At 44.8% G+C, this 23,490-nt stretch overlaps 1 protein-coding gene across 1 annotated transcript in view; it reads left to right on the forward strand.

Moving 5' to 3' along the window:
* The first annotated feature begins 6,921 nt into the window (after positions 1-6,921).
* Positions 6,922-23,490, forward strand: part of EVA1A (eva-1 homolog A, regulator of programmed cell death) — a 212,955-nt gene continuing 196,386 nt past the window's right edge. Inside the window, exon 1 of the mRNA XM_064650679.1 lies at positions 6,922-7,149. Coding sequence (XP_064506749.1) covers positions 7,050-7,149 — 100 coding nt within the window. The 5' untranslated portion in view covers positions 6,922-7,049. The remainder of the gene's footprint in view (positions 7,150-23,490) is intronic.

The following is a 23,490-nucleotide window of genomic DNA, read 5'->3' on the forward strand; positions in this document are numbered from 1 at the left end:
GCATGCAACCACTAAGCTAATGACACACAGAGCTCTGCACAGAACACTGCTGCCAGTCCAGACACTGTCTGGCCTGGTGAACTCTGACATTTGTAAATCTCTTGTAGGTCATTGTATAGTTTCCTTCCTTCCTTCCTCTGTATTCTTTGTAGCTGGTCTGGTAGGTAACGTTACCACATTAGGTATCAGTGATATGTGAACCAGAGACAATGAATGCAGTAATTCCAGTATGAGCTTCCTGCAGAGAGAAGCGTCTCTTGCCCTAAAAGCAAGTTAACTGGAGTTCCCTAATGATAGTGTTGTGGCTACAGAGTGCAAAGGTTGGATGGCTTAAACTTCAATGCCATTGTAAACTCCTTGGGCTGTTTTAGATGACACAGTCAGAACCGTGTGCAATGCCCAGCACACCTGGACTCTGTCACTGGATAGTCGCTTGAGACCGTTGTAAAAAAAAAAAATCTGGTGATATTGTTGTCCTGAGTACTCAAATGCACGTGAAAGCATATGGTTAGTCTTGAAACAGTCCTTTCAAATGGAAAATACTTAGAAAGCAAAAGGAAAATGTATGTTTAAGCACATGTGAAAGGAGAACACAAACCTGTTCTTGCAAATGGCAGACAGTGCATTGTTGAATTTGCACTGATGCCAGTGAAATTATACTTGGGATTAATTTTACCCATTCAGCAGAAAAGTATTTCCTCTGGTTGCCTTTGATTTTTTTACCGGTTTGTGATCTGTGAGTCAGAGGTTTTTGTGTAATTTGCTGTCTGTACAAATGTCAGGGAAATACCCTGTGTCCCAGGCAATGATAAGCCTGAGGTGAAAGCTGATCTGTCCGAGCTTGGGCTGTAGCTGTGCTGTAGTCTGGACTGTCATTCCTGGGAAGGTCTAATCAGGCTTGCCTGTAGCACTGGCAGACAGTCTGTCCTGGGTCTGGGGTTATTTATTCAGTTCTTAGCCTGTGCCACTGTGTTTTCACCAAAGCTATTAAAAACTTCTGAAACACTGGTGGCTCTTTTAGAATCCATCATCTGGTTGTGTTCATGCTATCAAACTCCAAAGTTGGGTTCCTTTCTGCCTGTTGGGAATGGCCAAAGTCCCTGCCAACTCCCAAACCACGCTCAGAAATTGTCTGGATGCCAGGTGGCCTTTGTTGAAAGTATAACAAGGACTAATCCAACAAGTGAGTGGCAGTGCCTGTGTCCAGACCCTTGCTTGGTTTAGCGTATTACTGTAGATGTTGATTTTATGCAAAGGCTTCATGATAATGCTTGGAAACAATCAGTTTTGTGGGAAAGGTCTCTGGCAACAAAAATGGCTTTTCTAGTGCAAGTTATAACAACAGCAGCAGTAAGGATGGGCTGTGATTGGGTGCAGGACGTGTGCCCATGAGGTACAGAAGGATCTGGGGGACTGCTAAGTGCTTTTTTGTTGTCCTTTGTGCTACTGCACTTTGCATGTCTTCAAGGTGGAGTCCAGAGTCCCCCTGAGGTTTGGAATAAGTGCCTGTGGTATCATATTAAGTGTGAGTGTTGAGATGATTCCAAGTTTCTATCCAATTAATGTAGAACTCTACCCAGGAAAACTGTTAGGAAAGGACTAGTGAGTCAGGTCAAGTGGAGAATAGTTTCACATTACAGATATAAGAAGACAGTGCAAGTCCTGAAGGTCTCCATGAACTTTAGTGTCTCAGCTGGTCCTGCATGTCCACATAGAAAAAATCTCGGGGAACAACATCCAAGAAAGTAGAACAAATGAAACACAGGGAAAAGGAGAGATCCAATTCACATCTGAGGAAGTCTGATCTTTGAAATCCCTGACTCTAAATCCTTATGTGACTTGCAGTGTAGTACAAAGATGAAGATTGAAGATGAGTCCAAATTCCTGTAGTTCTAGTACAGTGATTAGCCCAAGAACATCCTGTGCACAAGGCACCAACTAAACCCAATCAGATATGCTGGTATTAGATAAATCATCAGACTGTGCAGTATCCTCTAACACAGAACATGGAACCATTATACTAAGGAGAATTTCAGCTGAGAGAAATTTTAACATCAATTTTTGGTGCAGACACGAGGAGAAAGTTTTCGGCTTTGTTGTGGACCACTCTGTAGTCTCCAAATATTTTATTTTTGACATTTCCATGCATTGGAAAGTTTTGCACCACTCTGTTCAATGTTTCCCAATGTTTTAGTGAGATGAGTGCATCACTTGGGACTTTTGTTCTACATGGAATTCTGTTAAAGCAACACTCCCTCTCCAAACCTGTCCCAGTATGGAGCAGAGTCCCACAGGTTTTATATTCGTTTTGCAAACTGAAGTGATTGAGTGACACAATATGTGAAAACTTCAAAGGCCTTTCAGTTTGAATATTCTGCACAGCTGTTGTTTAACATTGAATATGGAGAGAGAGGAGGATTTTACTTGTGAGTACTTGGTGTTGTATTGCAAAACTGCATTATGTGAAGTCCTCTGCCTTCAAATTGAAAGCAAACAACTCTTACTTCCATGAGTAACCCCATCTGTTTCCATAAGACACTCTTAGGGGAAAGATTAAAAAAAAGGAGAACAAAAAGCTGTCCTCTGCAGGGAAGCTTTGCTGTTTTACATTGAAGCTCTGACCACCCAGTTTACATATATTTTTGTAGCTATAAATGAACATATAGTTTGCCACTAATTTATATTCTTTTACAGGAGGCAATGTGGCCAAGTGGAAAGAGCTCTAGCTGGACTTTAAGATAAAAAGTATTTAATATTTTCTTATCTCTGACAGTTTCCCCTGGCTGACACTGAAAAAGTAGTGACCTCAAACATGACTGTGCTTTGCCCATGTGTGAAATGGCAGAATGCAACAGTGGTCTTTTCGAGAGTGCTTTGAGACCTTATGGAAAACACAGTAAGAAGTGAGTAATGTTACTAGGGTTCGAAAGAGAGACTAGTCCTAGCAAATTTGTACTAATAAACCTGCTTGTGGCTGTGTAAAGAAAGAGAGCTTCAATCCTACATATGGTTCTCTAGCTGAAAGCTATTCCTGGTCCAGCTTTCCTACTGACCAGCCCTTCTTCAGGCTGTTGATGGTTTAGTCTGCAAGAAAGAGGTTAATGGTGCAGGGTCAGTGAAAAGCATTACCAAAAATCAGCCCTAGAAGGAAACAAGATCAGCACATATGAGATTAAACTGGGAATCACCCAAACCGATTGCCGTTTATAAACTGTGTGGCTGGGGTGACAAAGTTAAATGACTAATTGATTCACTTCTCAGTGCCTTGGTTTCCTCAGCTGTAGTTGAACTTAACTGCTTTTAAAGTGCTTTGGGAATTTACTTGCATGTTTCAGATATTACAATTTATCTGTAGCAGGAGAAGGAGAGGATCCAGAAGAGAGGAGAATGGGAGGAGAAAGAAAAATGCACTTATGTATCACAGTCAAAAAGAGGACTGAGGTATAGTTGTTAAGCATTCTAGACTTAGTTCAGGGGCCTCTGGTGGTCTAGTGGTTAGAGTGCCTGACTCTCACTGCTGCGACCTGGGTTCGATTCCCGGCCCCCTGGGCAGGTGGAGCTCGTCAGCCTTGGTAGGCAATCCACCTAAGAGAAGGTCACTCTAAACAAACCTACATCCTGGGGACCTCACTGCCACTGTCCAAGCTTTGCTCGGCCCCGGCAGATGAACCTCAGGACTAAAGGGTGGGCTCAGTTCAGCGCACGCTGTGTCTCACCTAAAAAATCCACTGCGGAGGCTGGAAGGGTTAATGACCTTTCCCAAAATCTTCGCTCGCGAAGACTGGCCATTATTATACTAGACTTAGTTACAGACACTCCTCCACAGTCAGTTTGTGGAGGGAAAGGGACTAAGTAATCATTCCTCCAAGATAAGATGCAATGCTGAACTGCATCAGTACTGGCCTATTCCCACTTCTGGGTGGCCTCGAGAACAAGGGATCCAAGAGGTCCTTTATATGCATTATTACCTATCCCCAGAGACATATTTGAAAGCACGGGTGGATTTCAAGGGCTGTTACTCCTAAAAATAAAGTTCCATATTCGTGTCCCATTGATTCATGTTTACCCCATGAGACTGTCCATGACAGAGTGACCATCTTTTGTTTGTGCTGCCGTGGGGACAGGTGGCCTCTTTCCGTTTGAAACGCACAGCTGATGTTCCCAGATGCTCTAGGGAATAAGGGCATTATGGAGATGGGCTTTAACTGAATTGTCTGTTTCTCAAAGGCCAATATATCTATTTTTTTTCTTTTTCTCTTTGGCAAGAGCTGCTTTCTTCTTTCCTTTTGGAAGAAGGCATCTTTACAAACTTGCTTAAAAACAAAGCCCTCACAGGATAGGACACTGATGTAAACTTTCTCCCCCCTGGTTTGACTCTTTTAGCAATAACCTAAAGGGCTGCTCAAGCAAGCTGCCCATGTTCAGCCTTAAACCTTTTGTCTCCAGAGTTTTTTTTCCTCCCCATATACTGAGTCAGCCAAACCTAATTACCCTTTAATCAGTAAAATCAACACCTGCTAACAGGGTGGGCTCTTTTCAGCAAATAGTGCTTCTCTTTTCCAGAGGCTGATAAATTTCCAGGGGTCCTATTGTTTCTTTGTCCTGCTGATAAGGAGCATTGACTGATAATCTGGTAATGGGTATGGTTATCTCATGCTTATAAGGCAACAGTGGTGAATCTTCCTCTGGGCAAGGACAGCAGAAGTAGGTGAGACAAGAATTATACATTGATGCTCAGAATCAAATACCCTGGTATTTTCTCTTTAAAACTTAAGTCACCCCCGGATAAATATGGATCGGGGAGGTCCAGTATGTGGGATTCAAGTATCAGGTGAAACAAAGAGTAAGGTTGCCTGTAGAAGTTCTGGTTTTTGATCTTGCTTAAGCAGCCCTCTGCAAAAAGGCAAGGTGGCAGAACTGTCTGCAGAGAGAAGGGACTGGGGCTAGATTGCACGTAGCCTGCTGGGTTGGTATGACTGTGCTGTCAGGTCAGCCCAGAGCCACCACTGTCCTCGGGGAGACTCATCTGCACCTTCACTGTAGACCCTCAGTGTGTGAATAGCTGTTGATGGAAAAAGGGTTGCTTAGGGGCAATTCAGGCCAGACCTGCCTCCTGTTCCTGTGGTCAGGGACAGGATCTGAACTCAAACTCCAGCTTTACCACACTATCCTCATCCTCAGTGTGGCTGCTTGGAACTTGAGCAAGTGGCTGTATGGGTAGAAAGCAAATAGGGCCACAGGACTTACAGCTCCCCTTGGAGTTGGCTTCTAGCACACAGACCATCCCAGGACAGATTTCTGGTGGAAAAAATTGCTCTGGTATTCATGGCAGCACTCTTGAAAATGTCTTTCACATATAATCAGGCAGCCACTCTGATTTTCATCTGAGAACAGCTGAAACATTGTTAGAAATTTCAGCATAAGAAACTCTTTACAAGTGCACTTAGCTTTGAAAAAAAAACAGAGCCCTTCGGGCTGAAGTTTCTTACACTTGTTTTCAGCTCTAGGGTCAATGTTTTTGGAAAGTTTCACTTAATTCCATGTGGATGAACGGGACAGAGGAGTAAAAACCAGTTGTGGTTTTCTTCAGATGTTTCCACTGAGGTTATTTTTGCTGGATAGAAGCTGCAGCTTTGTTCAGCAGCTGTGTGTGTGCCTGGCTTCATCTGCCCTTCCCTGGCAGCCCCACACAGTGCTGCTCTGTAGGTCTGGATATATGTATACACAGGCTGCTAAATGTCTGGTGTTGGCTTTGCCTGTGAAAACTGCCCCTTGCTCTCTGCACTGATGCTCAGCTTCTGCTCCAGCCTGGATATGTTGGATATGCCCATTGTTTATATGCAAACCTATGCCTGAGCTGCAGCTAATGCTGGCGACCAAAGCCCAGGATCTCCTTCCTGTGCCCACGGAGAACAGTGTCCCCAGAGCTCAGCTCAGCTCTTACAAATTAGCATCTTGATGCTGCCAAGACATGGATGGAAATCAGGCAGGATCAAATGCTGGATGTGCTTCCAGGTGAGCTGGAGCCTTCTTTTAACGTTTCAGGGTGAGAAGTACTTGAGTGAGCATCTAAGGCTGTGCTAGTTGGAGGTAAAGTAGTTGGTATGGAAGGAGAAAAGTCTTCTGAGTCTTAAGACCAGGCTGGATGGGGCTTGAAGCAACCTGGTCTAGTGGGAAGTGTCCCTGTCCATGGCAGGGGGCTTAGAACAAGATGATCTTTAAGGTCCCTTCCAACCCAAACCATTCTATGATTCTAGGAAAACCACAGGTTTAGATCTGCATGAAAACCCTCTGTTCATTTTGATGGAGGGGAAAGGGGTCCAGTGGGATAAAGGGCACCTGGCATGGCTGTCTGCTGTCAAAAGAAAGGAGGATTTTTGGATACATGGCTGACACCAGTCCCAGTCCTGCAATGAGATCCAGGAGGGTTTAATCCCTGGGCCTATGCGAAGTCTCTTCCATTGTAGGATCACTCTCAACAGGGGACACAGAACAATTGTCCTGTCCCCAGTCTGGCAGGACACCACTGCTCACACTGATTTCAGCAGCAGTCCAAATACCCGTCATGCCAAAAACCCATGTGAATTCAGGTGCTTTGTTTTGGGCTCCCTCCTTTGAAAACTCTCCCATCTTTCTGTCTATTAGCAACACAGACAAGATCCCCGGATAACTAATCTAATAACACAACCGGGCTTCTCCAAACCAGCCCCCCCGGGCAACCCCCACCCCGACTGCCCCCCCAGCAGCTCCTCCGGACAGCTGCACAGGAACAGTCTGCAGCAAATTTGGGCGAAGAGGTGGCTTTTAGGACCCTGGGAACTCCGCCAGGGCTCAGGTAGGTCTGTCTCATTCGTCAGCCGGGATTCATTCACTCCATGTGTGTGTGTGAGTGTGTGTGTGTGTCGAGTGCTTTTTCTTCCCCGCCGCTGGCTGCGAGCCTTCCAAGTAGTGGGACTAGCACTGTTCTCCGGGCAATGAGGAGTGCCGGCTTGGGGCAGAAAACGCTTTCCTTTTCTCTGGAAGAAGACAAGCCGTGAGGACACTTAAGGATGTGCTGCCCAGACGTGTCTCCCACCTCCATCTTCCTCCTGGGACTCATGTGCTTGACAGCTTTCAGCAACTTTGCTAAGACTTCTGCAGACTTCTCAGGTAGGGAGAAACGCCGATCCTTTCATGTGCTGCTCGTGGATAGGAGCTCTTATTCCAGCGCTCAGGAGCAGCTCAAGGAAAGGGGGTGTGAGCAGATCTGGGGTAATTATGTGGGGAGTAATTTTAATCTTCTAAAAATAAGTGGATGAAAAGTGTCTTCTGTAAGGGGATTTTGAGTTTCTTAAAAGCATTTCTCAATAATTAGCAAAACTATTTCAGCAGAGTTAGTCTGAGTAACTTTGGGAACAAGGAAAGGAATACTCTTGTGAAAGTTTGTGGCAGGTTTTGTGCTGTTTTTCTCAGTGGAGTGAAAAGAGCTGGATTAGGAGACTATGAAGGTCTAGGACATAAATTAAAACTAATACAGCAAGCCTCAGTTATTTTGTAACGGGCCAGATTCCCTTCTCTTAACATACAGCTCCTGATGGCTGCAAAAAAGCCCCCCGAGCTGAGATAAAGGAGATGTTACATGCACAGAATGAATTATGTTCTCAGTTGCTGTTTTCTTAAGACAGGAGAAAAAGTGTCTCCTTTCTTAATAATTTCTAGGTCTACAATTTTATTTTGATTTGTGCACAGCAGAAAGTCTGGAGTCCTATATGACTTTTATAACTCTACAGCTGCGTCAGTCGCTTTAAAATTACATTTCTGCTGCTGTTCTCTCTGGATGTGCATGTGGATCTGAGAAAATATAACAGAGCTCGTTTTAAAACTACAGTGTTGATTAGTTTGCTTGGGAATTCCTGGTGAGGGTCACTTTGCTTTTAGGATATTAGTTCTAATTTTGGGTCTTAGTGTGAAGAACTAGTCTGGCATATTCTTTAGGGGTGTGTTGCAAAACTCTTGTAGCAGATAAGAGCTGCCAATTATAATTTGCTGATGAAAAAGTGTCATTTGCAAGGGCTGAATCTCACTGGACTTGCGTTTCAACACATCACAGCATTGCTGTTCACTGCCTGGGAGCACATGTGTCTGTGTGCTGTGAGAGATTTGTCTTAGAAAGAAGCAGCTTGTGCTGGAGTGGGGGGAAAATATATATAGTAGCTTGAAGTCTTAATGTGAATTGAAGGGGGCTGGATTGCCCATGATTCAGTCTTCTTTGGAGACAGATCAGTCCTGGGGGCTCCCCTTCAGGGCAGGTCTGCCTCTGAATGTAAAGGACTGAGGCATTTCCCTGTTTCTAGTGTGTTTTTATCCTTTTATTGGTGTTGGGCTTTCTCTATGCTCCTCCTTGCAAGCAAGTTGATGGAGAAGGGGTTCATGGAGTGGGAACGACAGGAGCTAAAGCTGCAATGGGGAAAGGACTCATCCTTCTGAAATACAGATAAAATTTTCCCAGTCAGGCCAAATTACTAAACATTAAAACATGTACAGATGTCCGAGGGCAATGGTACTTCACATTGTTTGTACAACATAGCCAGAGCAATGGAAGGAAATTCAATAGGCTTTGGTGGTGCTGTCCAGAGAAGATGCTGTCCTTTTAAAAAATGGATAAGAAGGTTGCAGATACCAAAATAATGTTTTTTGCAACATCCAACTGTACTGTCACACTTCGGGAGAAAAGGGGTGGCTTAAATCCCTGTGTATGTGTGTGGTGAGGCTGTACTCTGAAGCAGGGTCTGTAATTCCAACAGCACAGTCTCCACGAGTTTCTACAACTGTTGAAAACTTCTGCCGGGTCCAAGCTATGTTTGCTGATTAGAAGGCTTGGGAAATGTTCCCAGTCTTGTTGGACTGAGTGTACCTTGCAGGACAGGAAACATGGCTTGCTGCAGGAAAGGGCTGTGCCCAGTGTATAGCAGCTCGAATTTAGTTTTGTAAGTTCAGGAGCTGGGTAGCCACAAGATGAATGGGGTACAGCATTTCCCAAATCACACCTCATGCTTCCCTAATACATTTTCCAAATACTCCATTTATGTCCCTCCAGTGCATGAGGGCACGGACCACGTGCCTCTCTGAAGGAGCAGTGGCCCAGATAAACCTACCTCATGGAGCAGCTTGTTTGTCACTGTTACCCCTACATATGAATTGTCAGCTGGCATGAGGAATGGAAGGAAGGGGGGGATTTCTAACCTCTTATATACCTTTTCCATACTTCAGGATATTCTGTGTTCTTCTCTGTCATGGCTGGAATTGAGCAGGTGAATGTGTTTGGGGAAGCTTTATAGCTTTACTATATGCCATCACACCTAGAGGTGGTGCATCCAAAATGTAAATTTTCTGCATCCCAAGGAGATGAATGGATTTGTATTGGTTATTGCTGCTGAGGAATGCAAGGCTTGCTGTGATGCCACAGAGGTTTCTGCAGCAGTTTTGTGCTGCAGGGAGATGACACAGCTTGTTTGGATGTAAAGGCTCTTCCAGCTTGCAAATAAATAGCAGTACTGTCCAGAGAGAGCAGCTGACACTCTTTGGAGAAGAATGGCTTTTTTTTTTAACTCAGTCCTGTAGACCTTGTTTAGCAGAAAAGCTTCTTTGGCTTCTCTGCTTGGTTTGACTCAGCACTATCAGGGAGGTGCTGCTGTTTGTAATAGGTCATGGCCTTGTTGTGGTGGGCCAGACAAAGTGTGTGGATACAGCCCTGGAAAGCTCAGGGATGGCCAGTCTTGAGCTCTAAGCAAAGCACAAGCAGCACTGACCTGACTCTCATGCTGCAGCTCTGCAGTAGGACTCGCTAAAAGGCTTACCAAGAACTGCACACCCACTGCTCCCAGTACTCTCCCACTGGCTGGGTCTTCAAGGTGTGTGTCCCTTGGCTGCAGGAGGTTTTCATTTTTGTGTAGATCATAGCAAAGAACCCTGAGAGGTGCCTTATGATGAACTTGTGATGTGACGAACTGAGTTTGTCACAGGAAAGCACAGGCAGGGCTGGTGGGGATCTCCATTACCTGAGCACGTGGTCTCTTACTGTGGCTCCGTCCCTCCTGTTTGAACAGCTCACACTGCTACAACGGGAACATGATGAGTGCGTGTCCTGCTGGGGACTGGTGCAATCTGAGATGTAAGAATTCAAATTCCTTTTAAGTGAAGTATTTGAACTATGTGAAGAGTTTTGAAGTTGTTTTCTTTAGTAGTTCTTTAAACATTGATGTTTGCATTGGAGTGTGGGGGTAGGAAGCAGGTCCTGAGGGAGAGAGTGAAGTTATCAGGCACTTTGCAGCCACTTCTTAAGAAGGCCTGGACTTTTTCTCTGTGGCTGCTTGTAGAATGGGCTCTTGGTCTAATCTCATTCTGTGATCAGTTCTTCTGCTCAGGACTGTTTGAAGGCTTAGAACCCGGTGTCTTGATGTGTCGATTACCCCTTACGTTCAAGGTGACACTTGAGGACTACGATGAGGTGTGGTGTAAGAGTCTGATGTTTTGAATCCCTGTACTTTAACTGGAAGCCTCTAGTCCTGATCTAAGTCCCAGCAATGAACTCTCCGAAATCCCTGCTGGTTAATAAAACTTTGTTTTAGCCCCTTTTTATTTGCGGTGGGAGTTCAAGACAAAGCAAAGTCCTTGCCTTGCTGGAGGAAGCTATGCCACGGCTCCCCTGCATAGGCTCTGAGGAGCAGCGATCCATGTGCAGTGTACAGGCCTTGCTACTTAGAGGGACTAATGGGACCAAAATTAGGCTTTGGTGCTGACTTTAAATGCAGGCGTTGAAAGTCGACAGCTTAGTCAACAGCTATTGCTCATATCCGGTGTGCTGTCTCTGCTCCAGCCATGATGTTCCTGTCTCTGAAGCTCAATCATGCCAACACATGTTGAAATCTGCTTTGCCTGCTGTCAGCCAAGGTGACCATTTAACTTCCAGCTGCATACATGCAAGGAATTAGGATTATGTGATTATGATGTCGTGCTCCAATTCTCCTCAATAAATTTCCCCTTCTTCGAATTGGACTGGATTTCAGCAAAGCCTTTGACACCGTCTCCCACAGCATTCCCCCAAAAAAGCTGGCAGCCCACAGCTTGGACAGGGGCACTCTCTGCTGGGTTAAGAAGTGGCTGGAGGGCTGAGCCCAGAGAGTGGTGGTGAATGGTGCTGCATCCAGTTGGCAGCCAGTCACTAGTGGTGTCCCCCAGGGGTCAGTGCTGGGCCCAGTCCTGTTTAATATCTTTATCGATGATTTAGATGAGAGAATTGAGTCCATCATCAGCAAATTTGCAGATGACACCAAGCTGGGGGGGAATGTCGATCAGCTGGAAGGCAGGAGGGCTCTGCAGAGGGACCTGGACAGACTGGAGAGCTGGGCTGATTCCAACGGGATGAGGTTCAACAAGGCCAAGTGCCAGGTCCTGCACTTTGGCCACAACAACACCCCCTGCAGCGCTACAGGCTGGGGACAGAGTGGCTGGGGAGCAGCCAGGCAGAAAGCGACCCGGGAGTTTGGATTGACAGGAAGCTGAACATGAGCCAGCAGTGTGCCCAGGTGGCCAAGAAGGCCAATGGCATCCTGGCCTGTATCAGGAACAGCATGGCCAGCAGGACCAGGGAAGTGATTCTTCCCCTGTACTCAGCACTGGTGAGGCCACACCTGGAGTGCTGTGTCCAGTTCTGGGCCCCTCAGTTCAGGAAGGACATTGAGGGGCTGGAGCAGGTCCAGAGAAGAACAAGGCTGGTGAAGGGACTCGAGCACAAGTCCTATGAGGAGAGGCTGAGGGAGCTGGGGTTATTTAGCCTGGAGAAGAGGAGGCTCAGAGGAGACCTCATCACTCTCTACAACTACCTGAAAGGAGGCTGTAGCCAGGTGGGGGTTGGTCTCTTCTCCCAGGCAACTATCAGCAAGACAAGAGGGCATGGTCTTAAGCTCTGCCAGGGGAGGTTTAGGTTAGATATTAGGAAAATAGTCTTTGCAGAGAGGGTAATCAAGCATTGGAATGGGCTGCCCGGGGAAATGGAGGTTTTTAAGATGAGACTGGATGTGGCACTTAGTGCCATGGTCTGGTAACCATGGTGGTAGTGGATCAAGGGTTGGACTTGATAATCTCAGAGGTCCTTTCCAACTTGGCTGATTCTATGATTCTATGAAATGCCCTGTAATTTCAGGCATAGAAAGGTAGTGCCAGCAGATCTATGTGGTTGCCATGAGTTTTGTGTTGACGGAGACAGGTCCCTTCACTACTGCAGAAAGGGTTGTGCTGTGAACTCAGGCATTTGCAGACACCAGAGATTCCACTGCTAGGACCTAATCCAAAAATTTAGGTTTCTAGGCATGGAAATAGCTTGGCTAGGAGCTCATGCCTGTTTTGATACAGGAGAATGCAGCCAAAGGAAAAACAGCCCTGGTAGTGCTGCTCCCCTTAGGCCTGCTTTAATATTTACGTTCTTCGCATTATATTTGGCACAAGCTGGACGTGAGCAGCACAGTGCTTAAGGGAGCTGATCTGGCATCCAGCCAGATGAATACTGATAACTCCCATCCACACCCTGCAGGTGAGCCCTGGGTAGCTTTCAGGATCTCTCCCCGGAGGCTCTTCTTGGCTTTGAAAGTGCAAAGAGGTTTTTTTTGTTGTTGGTTTTTTTTCTTTTTTTTTTTTTTCTTTTCCCCAAGAATATCAGGTTTCAAGTGAAAGCTGCTTTTGCCACCTCCCTGCTAATTGGCTCAGTGTGTTTGTTTGAGCTGATGAAGACTGGGGTTGGGAGGGGAAAGGCACTCTCTGATTGCATTTAATCAGTCCTTAATAAAGGCAATTTGTTTGACAACTCTATTCATCAAATTATCACCAAAATCTACATAGTAACAGCTTCTGAATGTCTAACAGCCCCGAATGGATCCATGGTATCAAGGGTGGCCCTGTGTTGAAGATTGCAGGCTGTGAAAGTGGGATTTTCAAGAAAAAAGCAGAAAATTTCCGGTGTGGTGGTGTAACTCAGTAAGGAGCTTTTGGCCCCAGGGGCAAACAGATATGCTCTAGATTTTGTTTAAAGACTGGGCAAAACCCAGGCCACCTCCATACCTACTCTTGGGGAAGGGCTCTGAGTGATGAGGTTGTTGCTCAAAGAGGTCCTTGCCCCCCAGGTGATATTTTTATCCTCAGCTGGAAGCCTTATGTGCCAACCCATCCATCATAGCTGCAGTTTGGCTTACTGAGGGTCAGTTGTCTGTGCTGGAGTAGAGAAATTCTCCTTTGCAGAGGTGACAAAATCCAAAACCTCATCAAAGCTAGTTAAAAAACACTGTTGGCCTCTTCTGGTAACATTCTGGAGATGTGTCTGCAAGGGAAAGGAGCTGGAGGGTACGGCTGGGTCTGGGAGCCACGGCTGAGGGTTCTCACAGTGGGAAGCTGCAAGTGAGTTTTGTGTCATGTATGTCTGTCTGTCAGAGGAAAACAGTCTAAAGACCTGAGAGAGCTGAGAGGTGTTGGAGGAGGAAATCAGTGTAGGGATGAGTGCCAATTCCGCTGCTCTTGCAAGAGGAGGAGGAGCAGCAGAGAAGCTGGGGCTATTTTGGTGCCTTAGAGAGTTATTCCAGTTTATCATCAGGAGTGCAACTCTGTGGCATCAACATACCATGTTAAGCAAAGATACAGGTGTCTGTGCACCCCTGTCCTGAAGAGAAAACACCGTGGACTTCCCAACAGTTGTGATCAAAAAGGCCATGAGGGAGGACTCAATGCTTGCTGGCTCTAAAAAATATTCAGTGTTTACTTCTACTGACAGCTGAAGGGACCAAACTGAGCTCCAGGAAGAGAAACACGTGTTTCCAATTCCGTGTGTTTGTGGTCCTGGGCTGTGACCAGGGGTGCTGCTGTTACTGCTGTGAAAAACCAGCTGCAGGTCGGTACTTGCGGTGCCAGGGAAAGGAGACACTGTCAGTGAGGGATGGATGGGGCTGCTGTGGGTGCCAGGATGGCTCAAGAGAGGACTGTGTGAAACTTCATGTAGGCAATGACTTCAAGCTCAAGAGCCATATGTGTCCATCTGGCTCATGTCCCAGGGAAATCCACTGGTTTAGCCATCAGAGCTGTCAGCAAGAGCCAAGGGACCTCAGGGATCCTGACCTCTGTGTGATGACTGGCAATATTTATATAATATTTACTAATTGCAGGGGCCCAGAAACTGATCCACAGATGCAAACTTTTGTTAGTACCAGGAACACTTTATTTAATTAGTATTATTAGCAAAAAGAAAAATCCACTGTGGCAATTTTAATTACTTCAAAGTATCCCAGGTTATCAGCGCCCACTAGATGCACAGACTGTTTGAGGAAATTGTCCTTGCAGCATTTTGTGTCTTATTGGGGATACAAATGCTGCAGAATTAAAAAAGGCAACTGTTTATGTCCTCTGGTAAAAATTTTCCCTGATTTAAGATGCTATGAAAGCAGATTTTATATATCACAAAGAGTTTGGTCAATTAAAAAAAAAAAGTGTGAATTTTAACTTATCCCTTTTTCAGATTAGATACTTGGAAGCTAAAAGCACAATATAAGCTGTGAGGGTGGTGAGAATAAGCTTAGTCTCTGCAGGAAGAGGAAAACTATGTATTTATACTTGGCACTTTTGCCGATCCTTTTGTTGATGCTGATTTAAACATGGCCCGATCTCCCAAAGTGCTCGGTGTTCAGAATTGAAGATTGAGCTATACTGTGTTTAGGTGGGTGTGCAGTGATTTAGGTGGCCAACACCAGGACTGTTTACATGTCTTATTTGAGACTGGCTGCTTATGCTTGGCATGGTTGTGCAGGTACAGACTGTTCCAAGATAGCAACCCCAGAGTCTGGGGGAGACCATTGGAAGCAACTACCCCTGATTTGTTTTGGTTTTTTGTACTTCTTGTAATTTCTTTATATAGATACCCAAGACCTTCACAGATTCTGTTCCTTGAAAGGCGTGTGACTGCCTGCAGGAACAGACCCAGTGTGCTCCTCAAAATAGCCTAGAGGACTTTTGGTCAGGTTGGTTTTGTAAAATGCTACGATGTTCCTTGTGTCCTTGCCAGTGCTGTGCCTCACTGATCACTGATCCAGCACTGCTGTTGTCTGGGGGTTTTGTGCTCTTTCCAAAAGACAGGCAAGGGCCAAATTCCGCTCAGCTGAGAGGCAACTTTGCTGACTTGCCAAGAGCTGGATGAACAGAAGCACAGAACTCATTTTGCTGATTAAAACTAGTGTAGAAGTACTAACTGTGAACATCTTTAAGAGAGCTGCTTGGGTTACCTATTATTATTATTAATTTACTTAGCTGCTCCTTTTGCCTGAGGAAGGATGGTGAGTTGTGACTCTCAGCCTGGGTTTGGGCTGATCCAAGTGTGCCTGGCTCAGCTCACTAACTGAGGATATGAGCTCATTTGTAGTAATTAAACTATGAATGTCTGCTCTTTCAGGCATACTTAATGCCTGGCTGCCTGGAACCCAGTGTGTGTCTTCTTACATCAGAGAGACAATGATGGTTTGGTAGTTCTGAGTTGCACAGTAAAATAAATTTTGTCTGAGGTGTTTTAGATATACTTTGTGCTCTTGAACTTGGTTGGTAAATGCTGTGGTATCAGTGTTAATGGGGCTCCTGTGGATATTAAGGCTTGCTACTCAGTAATCACTCTTGGATCCATTTGGATCCTTGCATGAAGATGGAGCCTTGTGTGAGTGACCTGCAGTTTGGGCAAACTCTGAGTGGTCAGGTATCAGAAGTGTGAATGAACAGATGGATGTAGAATGCTGCTAAAGAGTTTGCAGTAGATGTTGTCCAAACACTTTAGTTGTAGTGGGCAGGGGAGGTCACATCCAGCTGCTGGCAAAGTATCCCACATCCTTAACAACAGAGAAAGAAAAATGTAAAAAAATAGTTCCTTTTTTAATTTTACATTAAGAGAAGAAGGCCTAGAGAGCCAGAGGAGATTAATCAGCCATTTGCAATCAAAGAACTTCACCATGTATTCTTGTGCACCAACTTCTGACCTGGTATCAACACACTAGTTGCCAGCAGACACATTTTTCACTCCTCCAGCAGCCCATAAAGGCACCAGAATCATCAGTGTTTGAGAGAGAGCTGACTTAGGTGAGATATACTCAACCCTTGACAGGCTGGGTCTGATGGTGCTGCTTGTCAAAAAGGGGCCATTCAGACCACCTACTCTGAGACCCCCTGTGTGCTTGTGTTATTTTATTTTCATCTGCTATCAGATGCCTGTGGTTTTGCTGCTATGATATTATCAACACGTGTTGTATTAGCCTCCAGGGTTTAAAGTGGGCTTTTACTCCAACAAATAAATATAAAAACAAATGCAGCAGTGGGGGGATTTTCTGCTAATGTTTCCTCTGTGCATTTTGTATCACACTGTGGGCTGGGGTGACCTGCCTCCTGTGCCTTGGACTTGTGGGCTCAGCTGTGATCATTTATTGATTGCTCCTCTGCATTTATATTAAAGTTGCTCTATGGCAGGTGCCATTCCTGACATTTATTTCCCATGTTTGCCGTATTTTGCAAAGGCTTTTGGCTCACACTTCCCTTAAAGTTGTATTGGACCAAGAGTGCAGACACTTAGTGCAATTATAGTGATAGGTCGTAACTTGAGCTGCTGTAGCTGGATTATGGATTATTATTTTGGGCCTCAGTCTTTGGGAAATCTCTTCTCCCTGTGGTCTGTGTGGGGTCTGTACATGCAGTGCTGCTGTGGCCCTGGCGAGGATGTGGGACAAAATTCTGCACTTTGGTTTTGAAGAAGTTTAGCTTTTGTGTGGAACATTCGAATAACAGAATTAGGCTTGCAAATCAAACATTTGGAAATTAAGAAATGTTAAACATAAAAGTAGTTTTACTTATTTAAATCCAGCTTTTTATGTTATGTGTTACTTTTTAATGAGAATATACTGTTTTTTCCACCTCTGTAGGACTCCTGTGTTGCCCATGGGACAGTTGCCTCACAATTGTTTTCTTTATTCTTCTGATCCTTATGGCCCTGGAGCATTATTTACTATGTGTTTAATGCTGTTTAAAACTTATTCTGTTATTTAAACCCCATTCTGCTTGTTGTAAGTGTCCAGCAAGCAGGGATGTACTTACCCTTCTGGAAGGAGAGTCTGAAATGTTACCTGCGTTGCACAGATGAGGATCTGAGGCAGAGATTGACATCATGAGCTCCAACTGTCCACTATTCCAGAGATAGTTCAGTATCTACCTTTTTCTCTAGGAGCAGCCCCTTACCCTTCTCTCAAGTTGTGAGTGGAAGAAATATGTGGTACTCAGTACACAATTTCTTCCGCAACACTATAATACCTGTATGAAAATAGATTGCACAGGTTAAAATGAACGTTATAGTTGCAAAGCCAATTGCACATAACTAAATGGTGTGGATCAGCACCCACAGGCAGCTAAGCACCACCCCTTCCCATCCCCAGTAGGACAGGAGAAAGGAAAGGGGAAGCGAAGAGTAAAAGCAAATAAACTCATGGGTTGAGCTGAAAGTAATGAAAGAAGAGAAGTGGAAGAAATAAAAAAGAAAGCAAAATAAGTGATGCAAAGGCAATCGCTCACTGCCTCCCACAGGCAGACTGATGCCCAGCCAGTTCCCAAGCATGGATGGCTGACTGATCTAAACCCTGCTCCACTCTTTTATTGCTGAACATGATGTTGTATGGCATAGAATATCTCTTTGGTTAGCTGAGGTCACCTGCCTGGTTGTGTTCCTTCCAACCCCTTGTGCAGACTCTCAATCTATTCACTGTGAGGAGGCAGAGAAATAGAGAAAGACTTAACGCTGTGCAAACACTGTCCACCAGTAGCTAAAGCATTAATATTTTATCAGTACTGTTTTGGTTACAGATCCAAAGCACAGCACTGTACAAGTTGCTACAATGAAAATTAACTCCATCACAGCCAGACACTGAGGAAACAGCAACATTATACTTGTATTTTATGTGTAATATGAGTGGGTGGATATTACAGGAAGCATAGTTTTTGTTGCCTTTTTTTGTTTGTTTGTTTGGTTTTTTTCCTCATGCTTTGAGGGTTACTTTATTTGGGATGAGATAGCAGTATTTAAAATTGGGTTGCAAATTTGGGGTCTGTCCTTGGAACATATTCTAAGAGATCTATAAAAATGAGTTTTGAAGACATTCTTCCTCCAAACTTTTTTTGTTTGCTTCTGTCACTTCATAGGAAAGGAAAAAAAAAAGTAAATGCGTCTATTCAAAGGCACAAATAAAGATCCTGCAGTGCAAGTGATATTGCTAAAAATAGAGCCCCTGGGATTTGTTCAGTTGATTTCTCCCTAGATTTTTATTGTGTGGGTAACCCCTTGGAAACCGAGGTTGTTGATCTGACTGTTTCCAAAGCACGTCCGTCTCCTCATGTGTCTTTTGTACAGAGGCTGCTTCTGTTGTGTTAACGCTGTTTGCTTCCTGGTTTATGTGCTCCTCTGAATTCCAGCTCAAAGAAGTTAAAGCTTTATAAAAGTGAGTGGAACAAGGAAGTGGCTCCACAGTTGATGATGAAGCGCACACATCTGTGACCCACGCTGTGCTCACATGTTAGTTTATTGTTGGCCTCACAATAAAGGAGAGCGCTGGGGTTTTGTTCAGCTAAACAACTTTGATGGAATGAATTGTATAGAAAAAAGAATAGATGAAGCCTGGCTGTTATTTGCCAAAATGTTCTTTGTTTTAGCTGCGTTGTGGGGGATGCAGAACTCCCAGAAGAGGATGGTCTCTATAGCAGCCAAGGGAGTGCTGATGGATTGGATGGGGACACAGAGACAGAGGGTCAGCACGAAGGGGTGAAAAATTTTTCTGATTCTGCCTGCTCTTTGGGTTTGCTTGTCTTTAGCTGACAGCCCCAGGCTTTTACTTTGGCTGTACTACAGGAGTAGAAACTCTGCTATACCTATAAGTTGCACTGTAAATGTGGATGGTGTCATTTGCCATGGGTTTGGTTCAGTTAATGTGCACAGATAGTAGTTAGTGCATTTTGGCAATGGTACAGCCAGTGGCTGGAGTGTAAAGGTCTATCAGCAGCTGCAGGAAACTGAATGCTTGGTGTTAGACAATACATTTTTCTTGCCAGATAAATGAAAATCACTTTATCTCTCTTTTCATAAACGTTGTCCATATAATTGGAGGGCAAGGTTCAAGTTCAAACTGATAAGATTATTTTGCTTCCCTAAGCTGCATGACAATAGTCCCCTTGGCAAATCAAGCCATGGACCTCCTTTTGCTGTAGTGGGAACCAATCTCATTAGAAACAGAGCTGGATTAGTGAAAGTCCAACCTACCATGCAGATCCACATTCTGACCCCAGCAGGCCTGAAGTGCCCTTTGTTCCCTCAGCCTCCTCTGAGCTTTCCCATCGCTCTACATCTGTGTGGTGGAGCTGGGGGTGATTACTTCTGCTCAAGCAAAGCCTGCTGAGGGGTGAAAAGGAAACTGATTGGCCAGTGTGGTATCACAATGTGAATGATAAAGTGTTTTTAAAATGTTTCTTTTGATTCAAGGCATGGCAGCACCAGAGCGACCGAGTTTTCTGTTGCACTGTTTTGAAGATTAAGGGCCAATTTTCACTCGTTTGACCTGTGAGACAGAAGTTGATCCTTTTCTGCCTCTCAGTGTTACTGTCTTCTACAGATCAGAAAATCGGGACCTGTCCACACCAGTCTTCACAACATTTAAACACAGGGGCAAAAGAAAGACAAACCTTTTCAACTGTGACCTGTTTGTCCTTCTTGGTGCTGGTTGTTGGTTCCTGGTGGGTTGCATGTGGACTGTCCAAGCTGCTTTATCAGGCAGTTGGGACTGAGAGCCCTGAGATGACTCTGTGCACACCAGTGCCAGCAAGAGAATAGCACAACTGTGCCTGCAACAGGATCTTTGGGAGATGTTGTGGCTCAGGAGCAGTGCTGAGCTGCGGGAGTGCTGCTTATGGATGCTCATGGGCCTGACTGTGTTGGTCCTAACTCAGTGCTGGTGTTGTACCTGCTGCTGTTGTCTGTTGTTTGCTTTCTTCCCTTTGCGTCCTCACATTCTGCTTTTGCCATCCACTCTATCTGTCTATTTGTCTACTTATTTGTATTATCTGCAATTTTTCTTCCTCCTGATTTCCCTCAGCTCTGAGAGATTAAAGGTACAGTCCTGGCTGATTCTAACTGCTGCCATGAGATGAAGCCATGCTAAGGATGCTAACAGGGGCAAATCCTACTTCTTCCTGGCTTAAAGTGCATTTTCTGATCCTTGAGGAAATCCTTGTGCCCTTGCAACTCTCCTATGTCTTCTCTGACTGGTCTTGGAGGTATTGCCTCAAGCTTGACTCCTGGCTTGGAAGTTTGTGCTTGAAGCAATCTGTCAAGGGAGGGCAGACTGTGGCCAGTGTTTGAAAGTGGCACCAATTAAAGAATGAGCCTGGCCAGTTATTGTAGTAATTTGTTGCAATTGATTAGCCTGGAGGCTGATGCTGAAGTGGTGAGGAGGCCTGACTTGGTGAGTAACTCAATATAAAGCAGTGGGGCTATTCACTTATACCCACTCCAGATGAATATGAAGTTGGTTTTCTTTAAATATGTGTCATAAGCGAGAACAAGGGTTAACCAGGGTAATTAGCACTGTTAAGATAGAGTCTGTCTCTCACCAGCCAGGCTGCAAATGGGCAGCCAAAGAAACAGATCTGTTTTCTGTTCTTGCTACATTTCTGGATGTATTTTAAGGTTTCTCAGAAAGACCAGAACAATGAAACACCCGTTGACAATAGCAATCTTTTTTCTTCATGGTGCAGTCTGAGCAAGCATTCAGACCCTTTCCTTCTGGGATTGCTCATATCCTTTTTTTTTTCTTCTCCTGAAATAAAAACAATACTCCCCCAAAAGCACAACTGCTGCAGTGCTGTGGCAGATCCAGCCCCTGTCACTCCATCAGGCAGACATCGGATGGGACATTGTCTTCTGTTTTCCCCCTCTAAGCTGCAACTCAGAGAAAACAAATCACAGCAAAAAACCCCAACCTCCTTTTCATATATTGTTTTAGTGCTGTCAAAAATAGTAACTAATGCCCACCCTGAACTTCTCTCAGTCATTTTTTCAAGGTTTCCATCCTTTATGTACACAGAAGGGAATGAGGCATATGGGAAAGAGTTCACATGTAGTGAAATGAAATATCATCAAGCCAATTGGAGCCACAGTCCTTGGGTGTCCTGAAGTCTGAGGCTGTAACCCCAAGCCTGGTTCAAGTGTGAAGGGAGCCTGTGATTAAAGAGACTGTCACAAACCTTCTGTGTGTCCCTGCCTACACAGCCCTGAAACTCACTGTGAGAGCTGGGGCCTATGGAACCCAGTTTCTGTTTTCATGCCTGTCTCTTCTCATTACATGTTCCCTGATTGTCTCCATGTGTCTTTTACTGTAACTTGAGTCCTTGCTGGTTTTCTTGGAGCCCAAATTTCACTGTTACCTGGATTGTGGTAACTTCTATAGTTTGGGAAGTTGAAGGGTGTGTACTCCTCCACTAATAGTGCTGCCTCCCTGAAGACTTTCTGGGACAAAAAGGTCTCCTAAAGTAGAGAGATAACTGAGCAGATGGTTGAGTAGACAGTCTGTCTATCTAGAAGGTCTATCTGCTGCTTTCAAGTGAATGATCCTGTCTGTGACTAGGTAGATGAAGTTAATCCTGGAAAGGATGCCTTTATTTGTATTGCTGCAGTCCAGAATATTGGAATAGGCTCAAAAGTAGCATACAGAGAGTTTGCCCACATCTGTGAAGTTTGCCCGCATTGTTTGTGATGAGACACTGCAGTAGCAAGTTGCCAGTCTCCAAGATCAATGCTGGCTGTCTGCCTATATCATGCAGATGTGGCTGGTAGGACCATTTTCTTTGTCAGCTGGGCCTGATGATGGACTCTGATATTACTTTCTCCAATATCTCCGTGTCTCTCTTGTGAAGGTGGTAGAGAACTAAACACTTCTACTGATTTTTTTTTCACCACTGAAGCTGTAGTCCATCCCCCTCTGCTCCCCGGTGCAGCATCAGAATTATCTGGGTCCAAACTTAATATGTTGTCTTGCAAAGGACCAAATCAGCCTGACCCAACTTGATCCCCAGGGGAGATCTTGTTGCAGCCTGTCAGTACTTTCTTTTAATAAGAAAGACAGAGATATATTTTTTACAAAGGCCTGCAGTGGTAGGACAAGAGGTAATGGTTTTAAACTGAAATGTTTAGACTAGACATAAGAAAGAAAATTTTTAATGGTGAGTGTAGTGAGACATTGGAACAGGTTGTTGTTGCTTAGAGAAGCTGTGGGTGCCCCATCCCTGAAAGCATTCAAGGTTATGGTGGAGAGCACTTTGGGCAACCTGATCTACTGAAAGGTGTTGGGGAGGTTGGACTGGATGATCTTTAAAGGTCCCTTCAAATCCAAACTGTTCTGTGGTTCTGAGATTTCAGAATTGTCTTTAAACTCAGACTTGTCCCTTTGTGCAAATATCTTCTACTGGTTGAAAACTACTTTTCTGCCATGGGGTTAGAGAGGGCTGCAGGATGCTGTTAGTGAGATTTACCCTAGTGTCCATGCCTGTTGGATGTGGAATTACCTTATAAAGCCCTTCTCAACCTTGTTGGTATTGGTGGATTAGTACAAAGTTGCATTTCTATGTCTGCTGGCCAAAGCAGCCCAAGCTACAGAATGCTGGATGGGGAGGGAGGCTGGCTGGATGCCTGATCCTTTGTTTCAGGACCTTTCTGACCCATTTCCTAGTATGGTTTTCTGGAGAACATCAGAGCTGCCTCCATCCCAGCTGTATGCCATTGGCATAATGGCAGCACTGATGAATGTGGAGAGATCAGGCTCTTCCCTGAACACTTGACCTGGTGATGGGGCAAATGTGAGGTCAACACCTTTTTCTGCTCTCAAAGGATTGGCTAACCAGGGCCAATAACTTTTCACTCAGGGTTTTTTCCATTGGTGACAATAAGCTTGATTTGCATTGTAGAGAAGCTGTCATGTAAATGGTGTCTGGCTCATGTGATAAGAGGGCTCAGCCGTGCTCCAGCCACTGTGGGATGTGCAATGAGGGTAAGAAGTTTTCTTAGACATCAGGCATATGGAGGGAACACATATCACAGAAATGTGGTGGGGAGAGATAGGGAAATACCTTTCAGATGGTGTATTTAAACAGAGACTGAGCATGCAGGAAATTGGTGGACTGAGGTGAAAATTTACTCTCCCAGGCTTTTCTCCACCTTAATCTTGCTTGGCTGTGTGAAGGGAGGATCCAGCCTTCCTAATGTCCATGCACAAGCAAAACTTGGTGTATTTTGAACAGTCTGAGGAAAGCTGTTTTATTCTCAGTCTGATGGCTTGTTTATGCTAGTACTTCAGGGGTAAATAATTTTTGGTGTCTAATGAGGCTTTTAAGATTGCTCTGGAAACTTTTAAACCTGCA

Source organism: Pseudopipra pipra, chromosome 3, assembly GCF_036250125.1.
Source record: "Pseudopipra pipra isolate bDixPip1 chromosome 3, bDixPip1.hap1, whole genome shotgun sequence".
Lineage (NCBI taxonomy): Eukaryota > Metazoa > Chordata > Aves > Passeriformes > Pipridae > Pseudopipra > Pseudopipra pipra.